This window comes from Equus przewalskii, chromosome 24 (genome assembly GCF_037783145.1).
Source record: "Equus przewalskii isolate Varuska chromosome 24, EquPr2, whole genome shotgun sequence".
Taxonomy (NCBI): domain Eukaryota; kingdom Metazoa; phylum Chordata; class Mammalia; order Perissodactyla; family Equidae; genus Equus; species Equus przewalskii.
This window is the reverse complement of record NC_091854.1, coordinates 22,398,015-22,419,029: the sequence shown is the minus strand read 5'-3', so window position 1 is coordinate 22,419,029 and position 21,015 is coordinate 22,398,015. Positions and strand designations below refer to the sequence as shown.

The 21,015-nt window shown below is 37.8% G+C and overlaps 1 protein-coding gene across 11 annotated transcripts in view; it reads right to left on the bottom strand.

Annotated features, from left to right (window-relative positions):
* Positions 1-5,617: 5,617 nt before the first annotated feature.
* SLC44A5 (solute carrier family 44 member 5) overlaps positions 5,618-21,015 on the bottom strand; it is a 316,496-nt gene continuing 301,098 nt past the window's right edge. For 5 of the 11 annotated variants that reach the window (XM_070591849.1, XM_070591844.1, XM_070591842.1 and 2 more), the window contains 6 exons: positions 17,239-17,342; positions 16,100-16,173; positions 15,399-15,469; positions 15,190-15,278; positions 13,782-13,866; positions 6,972-7,297 (listed from right to left, as the gene is read on the bottom strand). In XM_070591849.1, the coding sequence (XP_070447950.1) occupies positions 7,191-7,297; positions 13,782-13,866; positions 15,190-15,278; positions 15,399-15,469; positions 16,100-16,173; positions 17,239-17,342 (530 nt within the window). In that variant the 3' untranslated portion in view covers positions 6,972-7,190. Of the gene's footprint in view, positions 6,506-6,971; positions 7,298-10,154; positions 10,480-13,781; positions 13,867-15,189; positions 15,279-15,398; positions 15,470-16,099; positions 16,174-17,238; positions 17,343-21,015 lie in introns of those variants that run through there. The other 6 variants (XM_070591848.1, XM_070591840.1, XM_070591841.1 and 3 more) reach the window with 3 other exon arrangements.

The following is a 21,015-nucleotide window of genomic DNA, read 5'->3' as shown; positions in this document are numbered from 1 at the left end:
TCTTTAATATGTTTCTTCCTTCGATATCTTGCTCCTACCTTCAATATCCTTCTGAAGACAACACAAGTCTTACCTTTTCCGCGAAGGCTTGCCAAATCTCATTCACTTATTAAAGAAATATTTAATGAGCACCTGCTATATGACAGGTCCTGCATAGAGTAGAGAACCACACAGACACTGAGTGCCCTCATGGAGATTACAGTCTGGTGGGGTTTATAGTCTAGTGTAAATAAGTAACTGAGTACTCTTAGCAACTTCTCTGAAGGGAAAGCATGGGGCAGGAACAACTGAATATACTTTTAAATCTTCCACATTGTCTCCTATCCAGAAAGAGTTTAGTAACTCAAGTTGAATTTTTTCAAATCTGAGAGAAGATCTGGTGGCAGGATCTAGTAGCATGCATTTGCATCTGGGTCCTGTATCATTGCCAGGACTCTGAGATCTTTGTGGACTAGGACACCTCAGAGGTGGCTGATAATCAAGTAGCCAGTCCCAGGTGGAAGAAATTCTTGAAGCAGTTCCGCACAGTTGCAAGTACAGCCTGGATCAAGCAGCTGCTTCTTTGGAGGCTGACTGGGTGGTACTGGCAGGAATTCCAATTCTCTGGAGCTTGAATGAAATACACATGGCACACTTCAATGCACATACAGCTAAAAGCTGGCTGGGGAACAAATGACAGCCAAATAGCTTACACTGCCATCATTGTGAGTCTTCCTTTTGAAGATTGCATCAGTGGAGTTCTTCTCTCAGATAGCACCATGTTATAGACCTAATGAGGGTGTTCAGTGGTTTGGGGATATAGATCAGAATGTAATAGGAAACACTTTAGATCAGCTCTTATTTCTGTTCTTAATATTAAGGTAATTTTGGGTTCTGGCTAAGCTTCTTGTAAAGAGATAGAGGAGGTTATTTTTAGTATTTTTGAGATAGTAGTGCTAGGTAAGAGTTACTTACGTGCTCTACTGTGTGCTGGGCTCACACGCCATCCCATCTTCCTGACACACACACATTTCCACCTCCTGCACTCGTACAGGCATGCATGGGGCAGGCATAGTGCTCTAAGGCCATCAGGGCCCATCGAGGGTCCTCTCTACTTGTGGCTTATTTTCTGCGTTTAAATTCCCTTAAGCACCATTTGAGAGTGACTATTTCATAACAGCCCACATTTGGGAAAACCAGTTTAAGAGCAATTTCTATGCCCAAGGCTAACATATGCAAAATAACAACAATAAAGGCAACAAATTGTGTCAGAAACAAAGCAAAATTATCTTAAAAAGAAGACATAGCAGCAAAAATAGCAGCAAAAATAAAACAACTTTGCTTTTCAAAAAAGCTTAAATTAAAAATTCAACAGATACTTTAAAATAATAAATTAGGAAAACACAGGAACATTGTTAATGTTTGATCCATTTTGTACCATATTTTTTGTTCCTTTATCTTAATATCTACTTTTTGTGTGAGCTGGGAAACATATTTTGTGCTCAGATATTCTTTCTATCACAAATGCTAAATTAGCAATCTAAAAATACCCTGATGCTCCAAGCAAATTGTAAGAAAAAGAACCTAATTGTACAATTCCTAAAATCTTTTAGTAGTTTGATTTTTCTTAATGCCCCCTCCCAAAAACACGGTAATATGTCAGGTGTCATGTTATAGATGGCAAAATGATTTGCCTATTCACTGGTTTACATTGTGTTGAAATAAACACTGTAATTATTTAAATAACATAGCATAAAATGATTTCTAGCCACTCCTTTTTTCTCTTTTATGGCCCCCAAAAGCTAATTAGGACCCACCAAAAGAAAGGGAACACTTGCTTTTAAGCACGGTTTCTTCTCTGCTGATTTTATTTAAGACTGTGGAGCCGTCTTGTTCTGCCTTAGGAAAACAGGAGCCCTCATAGAGGCCTGAAACAGTAGATCCTCAAGAAAGGCCTGAAACCTGCAGTTCGTCGGTCTTCCTGCCTAGGAACCCAGTGTGGGGAAGCAGAGCGAAAGATGTCTTCCCACAGACCCACGCAAATTCCTGGAGCAGAGCCTGCAAGGAAGCCGACGCCCAGATGTATAAAGAGCAGCCCCATGGCTTCAGTTTTGAAGGCTACAATCTTCCATTTGTGCAACATCAAATTGAAACGTTGTTCAGTTTTCAGCTTTACTTAGAGAACAAGACGTTTAAAGGACTATAGAAATCCCATCCAATCTGCCAGCTTCACAAAGCTGGTTTAATGCCAGAATTTAAAATAAAAAGGAAGGTAATAGTGAAGAAGTCTGAGTCAGAAGAGCTGAAATCTCAGTGAAATACTCCTTGGCTACTCAAGAAGGGGTCTGTCATCAGTGGCCCAAGAATTCAGGCTCTGTTCAAAGGTCTTATGTGGGACTTGGAGTGAAGCTCCAGGTAAGGCGTGGGACCCATCCATGTTCTGAAGACATTTATCTGGCCTAGGAGTGGTATAGCGATGAGAGGAGGCACCCAGTGCTATGATGCCCTTCACCAGCTTCTCTGAGAGGCCCAAGTAAGCTGCTCTTTGGTATAGGAGAGGTGATAAAGTCAAATCACCAAGGGCACCAAAAGTCCTCAGTCAAGAGAACACCACCACTCACGGCTACAAGGCATTGAATGTCTCTGTGTACCAGCCCCTCACAGAAACAGGCACGGCGCACATGCTCTCATGTCGCCTTCCTGGAAGCACTGTGAGGAGCTAGCTTCAGTTTTCAGCCAAGAAGCCCTCTGAGCAGTTAAACACCTTGCCTCTTGTCACATAGTAACAGGGTAACTTGGAATCTAAGCTTACCTGGTCTGGTTCTAAAGCCCATCCTAAAAGCCACCATACTCTGCTGCTGGGCTCTGTCATTTGCCTTTTCTGATGCCCCAGTGTGGTTCAGAACTCATACTGTGAACCTGCCGCTCCTTAGCACAACCCAAGCTGCTAATTGAAATCCTCATTTTCGTTCTTCCTTTTCCTCTCCCATCTACATTTCCATCCAAAGACCTTAGTAGAGCCTCAATTTCTCACAGGCAAGGGAAAGTGAGATAAAGGAAGAGACTGAATTGGATTAAAGGAAGTGAGAAATTCCGAAACGGAATCCGTCTTAGAGTTGAGAGGAAAGAGAGAGAAGCACACCAGCTCATCATGGCAGCAAAGTTTTGGCTAACGTGCAAGAGCACTGAGAAAAAGAGGCAGATGTTTTTTAATCCTTTAATCATAAATCATGTTGGGGCATTCTTTTTTGTTTGTTTTTTTGGGCTAAATACATCTATGTGATTAGTTTTATTGCAACATAGTCTGTTTCAATGCTGTTTACCAGAAGACTGAAAAATATTTTTCTTTAATTACTGGCTTCTAATTCACTATTGAATTTCTTTTTCAATAGAGTTATGAATTGCTTTCAGAAGGCACCCCACTTTCTAAAACGTTGACCTCTTGGATCCTGCTAGAGATTTCTTTGTATATTCTTAGCTTTTTCTGTTCTCTCCTTGGACACCAATGCTTTTCCCCACATCTTGCCTTCACTTTCTCCTTTCTGTGCAGTGCAGACACACATGCAGCAGTAATACAGACATCTGGCTGGAAGAATATGGAGACGCCAAGGTTAATCTCACAATGAATCAAGTCTGAGATCACTTTAATTTATATGCAAAATGAAACCATCTTTTTGTTTGATAAGCTTCTCCCACCTTGGTTAACACACTGTGCTCTTTAATAGCAAAGGGCCAGACTATGAAGATGCCCATGTTTTTGAGCCTGCTGTGGAAGGACATTTTACTTTATTCCCGAGATTCATTTCTCCACTTGTTTAAATTATTCTGAGTCATACAGAATATATTAAGGTCTGGAAAAAAGAGCCAAGGCATTGAAAAAAAAAAAAAAGCTAGTGACTTCAAATAGTAAAATTGAATTGATTGCTTTTAAATGTGTGACAGGACAGCCCCCATTCTTCCCAGCACAGGAACCATTAGAGAAGATATTGCCAGATTCTATACTGTTTTGGCTACCTTTCATTTCAAGCAATTAGAAGGTCGTAAATGGGGAAGATGGTGGTTCTGTTTGGCCTGATGAATTTTAAGAGGGTCCGTGATAGTGACATCATCCTGATGTCCAAGCCTTGCATAAAGTGGTACTCAGTTTACGTGAATGAGTGAATTTGCATTTGTTTTAATGGAGTTGGCTTTGTTTTCTGGGTGATGATAGGTTCACTACAGACCAGAAGTAACTCAGCTAAGTCTCGAGAGAAATCTTCAATACCTGTTTTAACCCCAAGGCTGAAAACGTGGTGTACGGAAAGTAACTTTGGAGAAGTAATTTATTCCTGCTATATTGGTAAGATATTCTTTTCATCAATGATTTATCGATTTCTATTCTTATAATCATACAGCTATATTAAAAAAAAAGCATTTTCAGACATCTAGGGATAATTTTCAAGAAACTGGAAAAAATGAGAAGACACCATGTCATATCCCATGGTCTGCAATAATGATTTCAGTTCAATTTTGTCCCCAGATCTTATGCCAACAAAGACTGATTTACAAAGCATGTTCCCCAGTCCAGAACCAGATAATACTGGAGATAATTGCTGTGCCTGGTTAGAGTTTAAGAGCAATTTCCTGAGGCACCACTTGTAAAAGTGAAAGAACATACATTGGAATGAGTGCTGGTCAGCTATATAGTAAAAGAAAAATAAGGAATGGTTGCACAGAGCCTGTTTTCCAATATTAGTTTAAACAATAACCACATTATGCCTGATGATCCCACAGAACCTTCAATAGTGTGATTTTACTGTATGGCTTCACAAACTCTTTTTTAGCTTTCTAGGTACACAGAAAAATCCAATCAATCATAGTTTAACTTCAAACTATTTATTTACAAATATGATCAGTGCTTTATCATCTAAAAGTAGGAGTTATTATTAAGATCTAAAGCAGAATTTGGATTTCTTCTGAAAATCAAACTATTTTTGTTTTAAACAAGAAAAGAATCATTACTTGTATTAACAGACATCTTAGATTTAGAACATTTTAAAAGAACATTGAAAACTGCAAGAACTCTGTTTTATTTAAAGAAACATTAAATTTTAAAAACACATTAATTTTGAAGATTTAACATATAATTCAATTTAAAAATAGACTCTTCTACATTTGTTAAGGACTATCTGAATCTAAGAAAACTTATAGCTTAAGATAAACCAATGATAGGTACATTCAATCTTGCTTTGTAAAACCATTGATAATTACTGTTCACATATTTTAGGTTCTTTGAATTTATCCCTGCCTTTAAAATGATGAGATTTGCTTCTTATGGATGTTGGCGAAACCAAATGACGGACTGAACAAACCTTTGGCAGAATAAAACAGACCAACTAACTAATTTAGGCCATTGTTTGGGTTGAACAAAATCCACCTCTTATTCATTTAGCTTTGATTTATTTACTTGTATAAATTATCAGTGTCAGTTATTTCATTTAGAAACCATGCACACTAGAGAAAAATGAAAATTAAAAAAAAACTAGATGTAAAAAATACCTGGATATTTGATACAAAGAAGATCCTGCCACACTAAGGTGGGTTTTAACAACTAAAGCATTTCTCTTTTTCTAGCTTAAAGAAATAAAAAGGAAGACAGTTTTTTCTTATCTAAATCTTTATTAGAAGAAGAAACAAATAGATTTAAAACAATGAGTAACAACAAATTTCATTAAATATTAAACATTTCAGTTATCAAAGATACTTAGACAATATGTTCCTAATATTTCTGCACAGCAGAAGCACACTGATTATAGAGCTCAGACTGTCATGTGCTCATGTGAGTGTTTTTGGCATAAAAGAATATCTAAAGTCACATTTAAACAAATGTGATAATAGATAAACTGATAGTAACTTACTGTTGATTCTCAAAGCTTTCACAAATTATCATATATGATTGACATTCCCTTAGGGTGAATGCTTTATAGACTCTTTCTATAACACGGAGTATCAAACTGAATTCATTTTCTTTAAAGTTAATAGTATTAGTAAAATTATTGAAAGTTGAATTAGAAATTATGTTCCTGTGTATATTAGCACAATAAAAATCAATATAAGTAAACTGATTATTTCATATCAAAAGTTAGAAAATGAAATAACATACATAGAACACTCCTTGATAATAAGAAACGATCATTTAAAATGGAGCAATTCAGTACATGACATGTAGGAGCACCCTTGCTAGGGGTAGTTTCCCTTTGTAATTTCTCGGTTTCCCTTTCGAAGCTGTGTAAAACATTGAGAAATGTAGTTGCACACCTATTGTATTTTCAAAGATCTGCTATAGAAAAGATTACATTTTTAAACTTCTTGCTTTTAGTAAAAAAACAAACCCAACAAATGTCCTTTCAGATTTTTTTTTTCTTGCGTGTAGTACACATTCAAGAATGTTCACTAGGCGCAAGGGAAATTGTTGATGCTGCAAAATGTACTCTATTTAGTGAGGATATCAGACATACTGGAACGACAAATATTTCCAACCAGTGCACTAAGAAGAAAGCAAATACAAGAAGACTTATTTTAATCACTAAACATTACAGGTTGTTTTTTCTTTTTAATGTTTGTAAACTTGCCCGCAAAAGCTGGGTAATATTAAACAGCCAGTAAGGCACTTTGTCAGAGAGGATGAAGTAGTAAAGGCTGGATGGTTGGCAATTCGTTTAATAGGAAACATTCTGTACTTAGAGCAAAATCCGGACTGGGACCGTCCTTTTACCAATTTATGGTCAAACAGCAGTGGGGAAAACCTTAAAATTTTCTCTTTCATGTTGTTTACCAATTTTCCCCGCAGAAGTCTTTTAGTTGTAATTTAAAAAACATATTACTTAGGAGCTATCAATTTAAATAAGGTATCATTTTTCAATCTAATATTTAAAAGAATATTAACATATTCACTAGTATTTTCAAAACATCCAAGCCACTAGACTTAAAAATGAACTACAAAACAAAAGCTCTTAGTATAAAAATGTTCCATGTTATTAACAATTCCCTTGCGACTTCTGATGGCTTCACATATTACAGTGTAAGCTTTGGTATAAAACATGCAAATAAAAGCCAACAAGGTCATGAATACAGTATTGCAAACACAAAGCACTTATGAGACGAGTGTTGCACAGACACAGCAGATGAGGAAGAGGTAACACACCGCTACAGGATGACCAGAGTTTGCACTTCTACTGCTTCTTAGTTTGTGAACTTTGCTTGCTCATAATCTTCAGCAGAGATTGACTCATGTAATAGGGTCTTGCAGTAGAACCATCATTTCTTTCTAAATCTTCCACTAGGAGGAAGAATGGCACAGAGTAAATATCACAGCAAAACTGTAAGAGAAGTAACATCGCCATCTGCTGCCCATTTGCTTCACAGCAGGTCAAAATGTTTTTTTTTTAACAAACAGCATCGTTTGGCATGAACGTTATTGTAAACATAACTATGAGAAAACAATCAGCCCTTGTTATTATGTCAGTAAGATAGTCTCTCATTCTGTGTAGCAGGTCAGATTCTGCCCATACTGCATGCCTCTTGAGGAAATAACTTTTATCTTCTTTTGGATAGCAAACAATTACCAAAAAAACCCAAAGATTCATCAGGAATTTCTAAATTTACCTTCAAATTCCTAAAAAGTACTAGGCTCTCAATTTACTTTCTAAATTACCATATTCGTTCAAAATTGCTTTTGTTTTGCCATCCACAATTTAGAGAGTATAGTTTTAAAAAATAAGATTCGTACTATTGTAGATTTCAAATCTTTAAACCGAAAATTTTGAGAAATATTGCTCTTTTTCACAGTTGTTACTTTAATTGCTTTGTATGAAAATGGCTTCCAAATTATTTTTCTCAAAAATAACTTGACCTAATTTTTACTCTATATTTCAGTTACACAAAGAAGTAGTTAATGGAGAATATTTTTTTGACTAGAAATAAGCTCGTAATATAGTTAAAACTTCTATATTTAGAGATTCTTCCATTAAGTGCTAAAGAAATCATTAAGAAATATTGAACCAAATGGCATTCCTTTTCCTATGATTTTGCACCCAAGGGTTATATCCTTAATATATAGCCAAGTTTAGAATGTACCTCCATACGGTTCAGTGAACACTTTTACTCTAGAGAATTTTCTGGTCTAACCAGCAGATATAATATTAAACATTTAACACATGGGCCCCATCTAGTACCAAAAATCTAAAATACAGAAGAAGTTATGATGGTTAGAAGTCTCCAAATTAATCTCTTTTGTCTTTCTCAATTTTCTAACTACTAACACAGCCAAGAATGGAAGGAAAAGAACAGGCAACTAGTTTCTCACATGTCGATTTATGTTTTATTCAAGTAATTTTCCAACTTTCATGTGTATCAGAATCAGCTAGAGAACTTTAAAACAATTCACAAGTTGCCCCACACCCAAACACAACATATCAGAATGTCTTGGCGGGGGAAGGGAGAGTCATCTATATTTATAACAAGTTCTCAGAGAGATTCTGATACATACAAAAAAAATTAAAAATTTTGTTTCATCCTTACAAACTTTTCGACTACTCTTAAGGGGACTTATTCCTCATAAGTTTTCAACAATTCAGATAGAGGTAACTATTTTACTAGATCTTTGTTGTGACCCCTGTATCATTGAATAATAAAATAATAATAATAACCATGTAGAAAGATAGGTTACCACTCTTCACTGAATTATACTTCAAGGAGAATGAGAGTGAAGAAGGCCCTTTGCCAAGATGTGAACCCTAGTGATACTTTTGACTACAGTAATCTCAAGAAAGTAAGCCACGAACAAGATGGTGGCCATTCTAAGGACCAACATTTTGACAAATCTTCCCTATTCATTGGCTTCTTGCTATTAAGCTGCCACGGAGTCAGTCTACATCTAGATTCTCACACTTAAGGATTATTAAATAAATTAGTATTTATATTAATTTGTAATGCAATGATGTATTTCTGACCCTCTTCTTGGAGACACGGATCATATTCAGATCAAAATGTTAGATCAACATATTCCTTTCTGTCAATACATAAATGATCCTTAAACAGAAGCTTGGTGTAAAAGCCAAAAGGATAGTACTTGATTCAGTGCTCCCTTGGCGGTCGTTTTTACACTGTTAGCCATATCACATGCACTTGCCCACAGGGGATGGAGAGGCAAAGCGCGTGAGGGTCTGATTCATGCTTTGCTCTGCCATGCAAAAGATTAAGGCATGGCTGCCAAAACTGGCTTGTGGCTCTGGCCAGCAGGGGTGGAGAATGAAAATAACTTTCCTCCTAAAGCCTTGAGGGAGAGATTTCCTAACCCACAGTATGTCCCTTGTAAAGGTACCCATTGAGGTACCTACGGAGGGCTAATAGTCCATTTCCTTAGGTTAACATTGAAATGTCTTACTTATCCTTTCTCTTTCCTCATTGAAAGTTGAGCTAAAAATAAACCTGTTGTGGAACAAAGCCACACAATCTCTTTAATCTAGAAAAACAGGTATGCTCATGAAACATACAATCACTCTTCTGAAACAAATCCATACCTATTTCCTACATGGTGGGAACGGGAGAACAGGAATTTGTCTGTATTCGGGTTACAGAGAAAAGGCATGAGTATGGCCATTTCAATTTCGTTCAGAGTATTTTCGTGGTGGCCAGATGTTCATATTATTAGAAATGATTCCAGAACTCTGATTCGACTTTATTAGAAATATAATTTCACTAAAACTAAGTGGGCTATGAAGGTTCCACAGTCATTTTTACCTCGTAACGCTCTCTATGGAACCTGTATACCATTAACATCTACATGTTTATTATGAACTTGAATCATTTACTGAAATATACTTCCTAAGGAACCATTAATACAAGTTTAATCACAGTTTAGAGCGTTTTCCACTAGCTTGAACAGTATGAATATAACCATAGCACCATATTTACAAATTTAGTACCATATGCTGGTTAACTATGAATCAATCTTTTTATGGCTAATCGATCATACATTTAGAGTGCTTTCAAAAGTTGCCTGAATATCCTTTACAAATATACATTTATAAAAAGAAAGGCTATAAAGTGCTGCAAAGGGAAACAGCACAACCAGTTATAAAAGCTTTTAAAACACTTTCGGCTATAGACTTTAAAAAAACGTTTGACGTTTACACCTTGCTCTCCAGCTGGGACCACAGTCTATCAAGCATCCTAGTTCACAGAGGCTCCTGTCATCAATGCCCCACACCTTAGATGGTACCACGTTCTGGCTTTTTAGGAATAAGCAGAGAAATTTCACATTACTCAAAAGCATCATTTTCATATTACAAGTGACCTAATTTATAAAACATCTACTTAAAAATGAGTGGCACTGTTTGGAGCTTTTCTACTCTTTCTGCTTCTGGGGAACTAGTTGCTTCTTGTTCAGAATTCCGTGCAGGGTAGGGGCTATGAAGTAGGGTTTTTCTGCAGATCCATCATTTCTTTCCAGATCTTCACCTGTATATGCAGCAGCCAAAGCAGGCAAAAGCAGCAAGCAGCAGCAGAACAATTATACACATTTTTATAAATTGGAGAGTCGAACAGGGAAAAATCAGAGAAATCAGTGTTAGAAAGTCAAGTATAAAACAAATTAGTGCAGTTAAGTTGCTGATGCTGGACAAAGTAAGAAGCTTCACCCTCCACCAGGAAGCCCTGAAACTTCCTGAATTCCACCCACTCTCAAAGAGATTTGTTTTGATAGTTTAAATGTTAGTAAGATCTTTCATGTCCTTTCAAAAGTAATAGCTTTAGATTCTGTGACTGTCATTTTGGAAAGGTAAATTGCCACATCCTCTGAGATGAGGCTGAATAAAAAGTGTATTAATCCTGTGATAAATGTAGAATAATAATTGAACTTTAGAGTTCAAAGTCACTTTTTTTTTGAGGAAGGTTAACCCTGAGCTAGCATCCGCTGCCAATCCTCCTTTTTTTTTGCTGAGGAAGATTGGCCCTGAGCTAACATCTGTACCCATCTTCCTCTATTTTATATGTGGGACACCTTCCACAGCATGGCTTGACAAGCAGTGCTTAGGTTTGTGCCTGGGATCCGAATCAGGGAACCCCAGGCCACAGAAGCAGAGTGAGTGAACTTAACTGCTACACCACCAGGCTGTCCCCTCAAAGTGACTTTTAATGGTAGTTCCATATCCTAATGCTACAGATGAAGAAACTAAGACCCAGGGATGTAAAATAATTCTCCTGAAGTCAAAAGCTTTGGGGCAATCAGGATGAGATGAGGACCAGCCTCTTGACACTGAGCTCAATTCTCGTCCTACTCAACGATAAGGCATCCTGTCCTAATCCTTGCAGGTGGCCTCTGATTATGTTGGAAAGCCAATACCAGCGTTTTCTGACTTCTGTAATACATGAATGTACCTTCCTGCTTTGCTTAGGCTAATAATAAAACGACGGGGTGTTCACTGAGTACACACACTGGGTGGTTGCAGGGAAGCACCAGAATGATGCTGAGAAGCAAAAGATATCTGCCTGGAATTAAATTTCCCACAGATACAGACAATTCACAGCAGATAATATCTATCAATCAATATATAAATGCAACTTGATTCTAGCTTTTGACTAGTATATATTAAAAAATATTATGTTATTTGTAGCTTTTACTTATTATGACATAAAGGATAAGAAATATTACAAAAAACAGCATAGGATAATCATAGATTGGTGGAATAAATCTAAATTTTTTTTTATCATACTCTTTTGGGAATGGTTGGATTAGTGGTTTAGTAGATTTCCACATTAGCCATCACAGTGACCTTCCTCACACACAAAATGAAAAGCCAGGAGGGACTATGATAGACACTGAACATTTTCTTCTTTCTTCCTTAATCATATTTCTGTATCACATATCACAAATCATGTATCATATGTCTAAATCATTATTACCCTTGAGGTATTGGTAGGAAGCCTGGTATGAATTCTCATTTCCTTGTAACACTTAAAAAAGTTATTTCTATAAATCAAGTGTTTGCAAATGGTTTGCATTTTAAAAAAACACCAGTTCTTTGGCAGTCAAGATGATAGGCATAATATATATATAAAGTACAGTCCCACACAATCAGAATTTGGCTTAGAGTATCTTGTACGAAGAATGTTTTCCAAAGTAAGATGTTGCCCATAGTAACAGCTGGGGAGGGAAGAGAAATACAATTTGGTTTCCCTTGTTCTTTATTATCAAAGACAACAGTCTTCGGAAGGAAACTATTCATGTTCAATACACAATGTATTGAATAAAGCTGAAATTACAACTTTCAAGTTGGTTTTCAAGAAGTTGGCAATTATTAATATAGAAAGGTGGAAAACATTTCTTACTGCTCATATTTAAAATCCACTGTCAAATTTAAAATCCACAAGATTTGCCAAAGCTTCCAAAGACTAGAAACTAATAGCTTCTGGACATCTCCTGAGATACATTTTAAGAAAGTTTTTCAGTTACAAAAATGGGGAAGATCCCAGTGGGATCACCCAGTATTGCTCCCATGATTAGTGTCTGAGATGAGAGAAGAGATCTGTGAATGTTCTAGAGCTCTGTCTCCGCTATGTCTCAGGCACTACCATTTTCCTGTACTCCTTCTTCCGTCTCAAACCTGAGCTGGAGTTTGTTCATCTGGCAATTTGTAGATGGCTTTTCCTAACAACTCTGAGGCACTAGGCAAAGACTAAACATTCCAGTTCTATTTATGGCCAGAGGGAGAGCTACTCAGTACACAAAGTACCCCTGATTTCTCTGTCCAGTTATTGAAAATTGTTTGTTTTCTAAAGTGTTCAGAAAGAGAAGAGAAAAAAACCCACCGTTTTCTAGGAGGCTTTTCTTTGAATATATCTCCCTATAGTTATTATCTCTTCTCTTAACCCCAGTTTGAAGTTGGTGCTATAGGTTACACTGAAAAAAACCTGTGAATTTTATACAGGTGGGTCACTCAGTAATGCCCTGTCATAGAATGTTTTCTCTGCTTCTCTTAAGAGCAATGTGCCAGAGAAATAGCCTCTCAGAGGGTATAGCTGGAGAGCTAACAATTTCTCTTCTTTCACCTGCTGACCCTAATTTGCCTGGGTTGTGGTGAGGGCCGGATGAAGCTCATCATGGGCACTGGGTTCTCCCTTATCCTTTGAGGATGAGATCCTAATAGAAAACATATTCTTTTCTGTGTATGTGTGTTGTACATGCCACATAGAGACGCAGTAAATAAGTCAGTGATGACAGCTCTAAAGAAGTATTTTAATTCTAAGCACAGAATTGATCTAGCCATTTCCTAGACATGCTCCTCTATGAATCCCAATTATTTGTCGTTGTGTCACCTAGTGTGAAATGGCCCTATGTGTCTTTGAAACCATTGCCGGGTTGGCTTTATCAGAATCTATAAAGGCTCTCCTCACAGAGTTCCCAAAGCCCAGTCTTAAAGCCCAGTTATGTCCTCAGTTCTGTTAATAAAGCACAACAGAAACAAATCATTATTATAAATTTGAAAACATTAAGAAATGAAAAAGCAATTTCATGCTATCACCATGCTATGAAGCTTGAGGTTCATTTCAGTAGCTGACTCTCCTATGCTTTGCAAGCTCCATTCTCTCAACTGTTAAGGTTTAAAGAGCATCTAGTAAACAATGTCTCTTTCCAAAAAACACGCTTTTGGGGTTGCAGCCAGGTCATAGCAAACCCACAAGCCAGCTAAGAATATGGATCTCAACCTTCTCATCTTTCGGTTGTCCACTGAAGGGGGAAAACACATATACCGAAAACTTACAGAAGCAGATGAAAATTGTATCAATACACATTGCATAGACGCTGAAGAACCCATGTGCAATTAGGTAAGATCCAATAATGACCGTCTGTAAATGAGTAAGGAAGAGAACGACGATGTCATTAACTCATCCAGAAGAACAATAATGCAGCTTTAAATGAAAGTCGTGATGAGAAAGCTTTAAAGTTCTCTATCGGAAAAGATTTCAACATAGAGACCAAACAAATTCAATGATAATGTTTTCGAGTGCTTTGTACTGGATTTAAACAGAATGTACTAGATTACCTGCCAATTTTCTTACCACTATCCCCAATGCCTACCAAAAATAGCCCAGAAATAGGAGCCTGCACACTGAGGCAGTACAGCAAAGGAGTTCAGAGCACTCTGCTAGGTTCGAATCACCACTTGGGCACTCACTCAACAAGTGACTTAACCTCTCTGTGCCTCTTACATAAAATTGTCAGTGGGGGAGGGGAGAATGTGAATCATAACAGTATTTGTGACATACGGATTGAGTGAGCTAATACATTGTAATACATACCCCAGGGCTCCACCCAGGTGCTCTCCAGCTGCCACATTTATGCCCCAGCTTTGGGAATGTAGGCTGTTGATGCCTCAGCTGCTCCCCTCACTAGGAATTGCCTTCCTTGCAGGGAACTGCCTCACCCAAGGTTACACCTCCATCCAGGGGTCAACATCCGGCCAACAACTGCAGATGCAGCATACAACTGCCTCCTCCCTCTGTCAGAACCTCCTGCAATTATGCCAGAGGCCTCAGCTATAACTGCAGCAGGGGTCAGCTTTTTCCTTTGCTCTGGCCTGCCTTCCTCATTTCCTTACAAGTCTATCTCAGGAGAGCACTTCCTAATAAACCTCTGCGTGCAATCTTCTGTCTCAGAGGGTGTTTCCAAGGAACCCAGTCTCTAAAGCAGAATGAGGCTTGGCACAAAGGAAGACCAACAATGTTAGCTATCATTATTTCTCCTATTCTTTCTTGTTTTTTATTTTTTATTTTGATAACTCAGTGTCAATATTACCTAGCTGCTGTGGAATGAATTGTATCCCCTCAAAATTCACATGTTAAAACCTAGTCCCCAGAGTAATAGTATTTAGAGGCAAGAGCTTTGGGAGGTAATTAGGTTATGAGGGTGGCACCCTCATGAATGGGATTAGTGGCTTTATAAGAGGAGACAGGAGAGATGTCTCTCTCTACCACGTTAGAATACAGCAAGAAAGTGTCCCTTTGCAAACCACAAAAGAGAGCCCTCATTAGGAACTAAATCTGATGGCACCTTGACCCTGGACTTCTCAGCCTTCAGAATTGGGGGGGCTAAATTTGTATTATTTAAGCCACCCAGTCTAGGGTATTTTTGTTATAGCAGCCCAGACTAACAAAGACATCAGCTCTTACCAGCAAAGGTACCCAGTAGTAATTTAAAGATGTTGGTCCTTCTACAATCATTGGGATTCTTTCTGTGAAGAGTAAGAAGGCCAAGATACCTACATTGAAAAGGCAGAACATGTGTATTATGCACTTGCAAATGAATATAGCTTTTTATAGTAAAGAAGTTTTTCCAAGCACCTTTTAAACTTTGTATTATTTTCATTATTATTACTTACCTATACATCCAGCAACTAAAATTTTCCCCAGAGTTAGTACAAACTCTGTAACTCTATCCATAACTGCAACTCTGAGAATCGGAAAAAAGAAAGCATAATTTTATATTTAAATTACATTTGTTACTTGAAATTTATGAAAGCAAATAATTCTTGAGTTCATTTCGATGTGTCTGCACTGAAATTTTATTTGGCATTGTTAAGTATAAGAAATGAAGGTAGAACCCAGGGATAGGGGTCTGACTGAATTTTAATGAAGTAAACAGGAGACGGCGTTATAGGGCTGTCGCATGCTATTGGTGCTGTCAGCCTGCCTCTCTCTAATTCTAGGCCTACAGCCACCCTGAATCCTGAGGGTGCCGCACTTGTTCTCCGATTTTGTTCACTCAGACTCTGTCAAATTTGGGAGGGAGGAATGGTCAGAGACATGGTGATAATGTCCATGTGGGGAATTTCTTGAACAGAGAGGTTAATAAAAATGAGTCAGTGCCAGTGGGTGTAAAGACACAGGTGGATGATGGAAGCAACAATTCTAAGATGCAAAAAGAAATTAATGGTGTGAGAGAGAAGATTTAAGTCTATCAAATTAAAAGATAATATTCATTTCTAACAAGACCACCAACACTTTAAATAACAACACGTGAAGTATGTGATGCTCAGGGTTCACCACATTGTCTATTGCAGTGTTCAACCTGATTACTTACTTTAAAACATTTCTCATCAGCAGATTGAAAGCATCTCTCGCTGACCTGCAGAAGTTTTGGCCATATATTGCAATCTGAAGAAGACAGTTGATATTATTCTGGAGTCGGTAACATATCCTAACATGACCAATGGACAATCCAATGACAGGAAAATGAATTAATTCTCTGTCACCCATACAGCTACTCTCATTCCTCTTTTCAACATCTGGGTTGGTGGGAGGCCCGGGAACCGTGTGTCCTCAACTCTGTACAACTCTCAGGGTGGCTGATAATAAGGTGGGCTTCAGGTGCGATAGGCCCTTAAATCCAGGAGGACTAGACACCTTCAAACAGTTCAGTCTTTTTCTCAAATCCCAGGGCATGGCTTCTGTCTTTGCAGTGTTTTGGCTAGGGTTTGTTGCTGAATGGGTTAAACGTTGTGGTGTTCACATTAAAAATTACCGCCCAGAAATCAAATGTCTTTCAATACACTTGATTTACTGATTAAAAGGCTCAATGCAATATTCTCACTGAAGGTAAATAATGACTATTTGAATCTCCATGACTATGTGAATGACCCCTGCAGACCCTGTGTTCCTGTGATAATAAGCCACTGTCCTAAGGTTGTAGTTGCTAAATTTTAGAAGAATTATAATTCTGGATCCCCTATTTTAAAAAATGTCTTTAGAAGCCTCTATATTCCCATAAGAAAGAAGTAATAAATTCAATTAGGCAGTGTCATTGCCCACACATATCAACATAAGATTCGTAAAAAGGCGTAGACCCTTCCTTAAAAATATGTAAATCCTAGAATTAGAAAGGTATATTCTTCTCAGAGTGAAACATATATTAAACAAAATTTCCTCTGGCTAAACTACGTCAAAGACGCACAAAATCATTTTCAATCTAGCACATTTTTAAATTTCTAAGGTAAATAATATTTTCCCTCTCCAAAAAGATACTGATGGTAATAATGAAGTACAGTTAAGATACTATCTCAACTAGGAAAGCAGAGCCCTGAATCACGCACTGGATTCATAAATCCTTCTATCAACATGGTGATAAATTCAACTGCCTGCTGTAAAAGTGCTTTAGAGATGGAAATGTAGACATAGGATTTGGGTTTGCAAAGGAGAAGCTTAGTAAATAAATCTACTTACCATAACATAGGCATGTCTGTTCAAAAACTTCACCACATGTTCCAAACACCAGAAACAGCACTTCAGGCAGCATTGTAGGAATCTAGAAATGTTGCTCTGGGCATCTACGAGAAGGAGATATTTAAACCTATTAATGGTTTGCAACTAAACTCTACGAATCCAAAAAATAATAAAAATGTTTAAATGGTCCTTTACATTTTTTAAACTGCAGTAAAATGTACATAAAATTTACCATTGTAACCATTTTTAAGTGCACAACTCAGAGCATTAAGTACACTCACAATGTTGTGCAACCATCTTGTCTATCCATTTCCAGAACTTTTCATCATCTCAAATAGAAACTCTGTACCCATTAAACAATAACTCCTCATTCTCCCCTTCTCCCAGCCCCTGGTAACCTATATTGTACTTCTGTCTATATGAATCGCCTTTTCTAGACACCTCATATAAGTGGAATCATACAACATTTATCCTTTTGTGTCTTGCTTATTTTACTCAGCATAAAATTTTCAAGGTTCATCGTTTCACTCCTTTTTAGAGATGAATAAGATTCTATTGTATGTTTATCCTTTTATTTGTTAATGGAAATTTGGGTTGTTTTTACCTTTTGGCTCTTGTGAATAATCCTGCTAGGAACATTGGTGTGCAAGTATCTGTTTGAGTCCCTACTTTCAATTCTTTTGAGTGTGTATCTAGAAGTGGAATTGCTCGATCATACGGCAACCCTGTTTTTAACTTCTTGAGGAATTGCCATACTGTCTTCCACAGTGGCTATACCATTTTACATTCCTGCCAGCAATACACAAGGGTACTAATTTATCCTCATCCTTCAAACATTTGTTATTTTCCATTTTCTTGACAGTAGCCATTTTAATGGGTGTGAAGCAGCACCTCATTATGGTTTTGATTTGCATTTCTCAAATGACTAATATTGAGCATCTTTTCATGTGTTTATTCACCATTTGTATATCTTCTTTGGAGCAAGGTATACACAAATTCTTTGTGGAAAGGACCAAGATGGTGACATAGGAAGCTCCTGAACTTCCCTCCTCCCACAGATGCACACAGGGAGGAATTTCCTCTGAGAGAAATCCAGAAACCAGCTGAGTGACTCCTACATACCATGCAACTGAGAAAATACCCACATTGAAACAGGTAAGAAAGGCTGAGACACATTCACTGTAACTCCACTGGCACAGCACTGTACGATTGGGACAACACCCTCAACTCTCAGCTTCTCCCTGAGGAGTGAAGGGTTTGGACGGCATATCTAGGATTCAAACTTTTAAGGCTCCCATCCAAGGGATGGGCCCCTAAAACACCTAACTCTAAAAGCCAATGAGGCTTGTATCCACAAGTCCTACAAGACTGCAGAAAACAAAGAAGCAGTTCTTAATAGGCATACATGCTAGCCCTCACTGTGGCTATTCCCCCAGGTCTTAGCTCAAAGAAAGCAGGCAAAAACGCCCATCTTCCAGGCTTTCCCTAAAAGGGAACTGACCACATACTTTTCAACCTGTGGCCTGAGGGTACAGCTAATAGTATGCATGCATCTAGGGGCTAGCTATGATCCTCTATGGAGCCCTGGGGAGCCCTGGGTACTTCTTCCTCCTTTTCCTTCTAGCTCACTCAGTCATAAAACCAGGTCGTCAACATTTCTTTGGAGGAGCTTGTACACATGCCTGGTGCCCCAGCTTTTGTGGCTGCTACTGGAGGGATTGTCCCCACTTCTCCTGGCTTTGATAGCCAATGGGGCTTGCATTCACAAGTCCCACAAGATTATAGCAAACAAAGAAGCAGTTTTTAAATGATGCAGAAGCACCCTCCCACACCCTCCCAAATGTAGTTGTACACCCAGGCTCAGTGCAGAGGATGCAGGCAGATACACCCACCTCTCAGTTTCTCCTTGGAAGGAGCTTAACTACATACTTTCCCAGCTGCTGCCTGAGGGTCTGGCTTCTAATCAGCCAGCGTCTAGGTTCTGACTGGATCCTCCCCTTTGGAACGCTGACAGGACTTGGCACACCTTCAACTATTAGGAGCCACTAAGAATAAGTATGGTGGCCAGGAGAATCATAGAGGTTTGGGAGAACCAGAAGCTTGGGCTGGGCTGATTGATAAAGTTTATCTCCTACATGAGACCATTCTGCTAAGACTGGGAGAGGCGGCTGTTTCATTTAATGTGCAGAAACCAACACAGAGAGTCAAGAAAAAATGAAGAAACAGGGAATATGTTCCAAACAAAGAACAAGATAAATCTCCAGAAACTGATCTTAGCAAAATGGAGATAAGTGATTTACCTGATAGAGAGTTTAAAAAAAAAGCTAGTCATAAAGATGCTCCCTGAGGTCAGGAGAGCAATGCATGAACAAAGTGAGAATTTCAACAAAGAGAAAATACAAAAAAGTATCAAACAGAATTCACAGAGCTGAAGAACATGGACCGAAAAATTCAACAGAGGAGTTCAACAACAGACTACATCAAGCAGAAGAAAGAATCAATGATCTCAAAGAAATGGCAGTGGAATTCATCCAATCAGAGGAGCAAAAAGAAAAAAGAATGAAAAAAAATGAAGATAGCTTGAGGCTTATAGGACACCATCAAGCGGATGAATATACATCCTATAGAAGTCCCAGAAAGAGAAGAGAGACAGAAAGGGGCAGAAAGCTTACTCAAAGACATAATGGCTGAAAATTTCCTTAACTTGGGGAAACAAACAGACACCTGGATCCAGAAAGTCCAAAAAGCACAAAAAAAGTTGAATCTAAAGAGACCAATGTTGAGACACATAAAATTAAACTTTCAAAATTTAAAAGGCAGTTAAAGGCAGCAAGAGAAAAGCAACTTGCTACATACAAGGGGACTCTCATAAGAATATCAGCAAATTCTTATCAGTAGAAACTTTTTGGGCCAGAGTGGAGTGGAATGATATATTCAAGGTGCTGAAAGAAAAGAACTCCCAACCAAGAAACTCTACACAGCAAAGCTGTCCTCCAGAATTAAAGGAGAGATAGAGAGTTTTCCCAACAAGCAACAGCTGAAAGAGTTCATCACCACTAGACCAGTCTTACAAGAAATGTTAAAGGGAGTTCTTTAAGCTGAAGCAAGAGGATGCCAATTAGTAACGTGAAAACATAAGAAAGAATAAAACTTATTGGTAAAGGTAAATACATAGTTAAATTCAGAATACTCTAAAATTGTAATGGTGGTGGGTAAATCACTTAAAACTCTAGTACAAAGATTAAAAGACAAAGTATTAAAAACAAATATACAATAATTGTTAATGTTTACATAATATAAAAAGACGTAAATTGTGAGATCAAAAACATTGTAGCATACAATGTGGTGGAGTGTAAAAATGCAGAGCTTTTAAAATGCATTTAAAGTTATTATCAGCTTAAAATAGATTGTTATAATTATGACATGTTTTATGGAAGCCTTATGATAACCACAAATCCTTCTCAAACTCTTCCAAAAAACAGAAGTGAAGGGAACATTTCCCAATTCATTTTACCTTGATACCAAAGCCAGACAAGGACAGTACAAGAATAGAAAATCACAGGCCAATATCCCTGAGGAACACAAATGCAAAAGTGCTTAACAAAATATTAGCAAACTGAATTCAACAGCACATTAAAAGGACCATACACCAAGATAGAATGGGATTTATCACAGAGATGCAAGGATGGTGCAACATATGCAAATCAATAAACATGATGTATCACATTAACAAAATGGAGGATAAAAATCATGATCATCTCAATACATGCAGAAAAA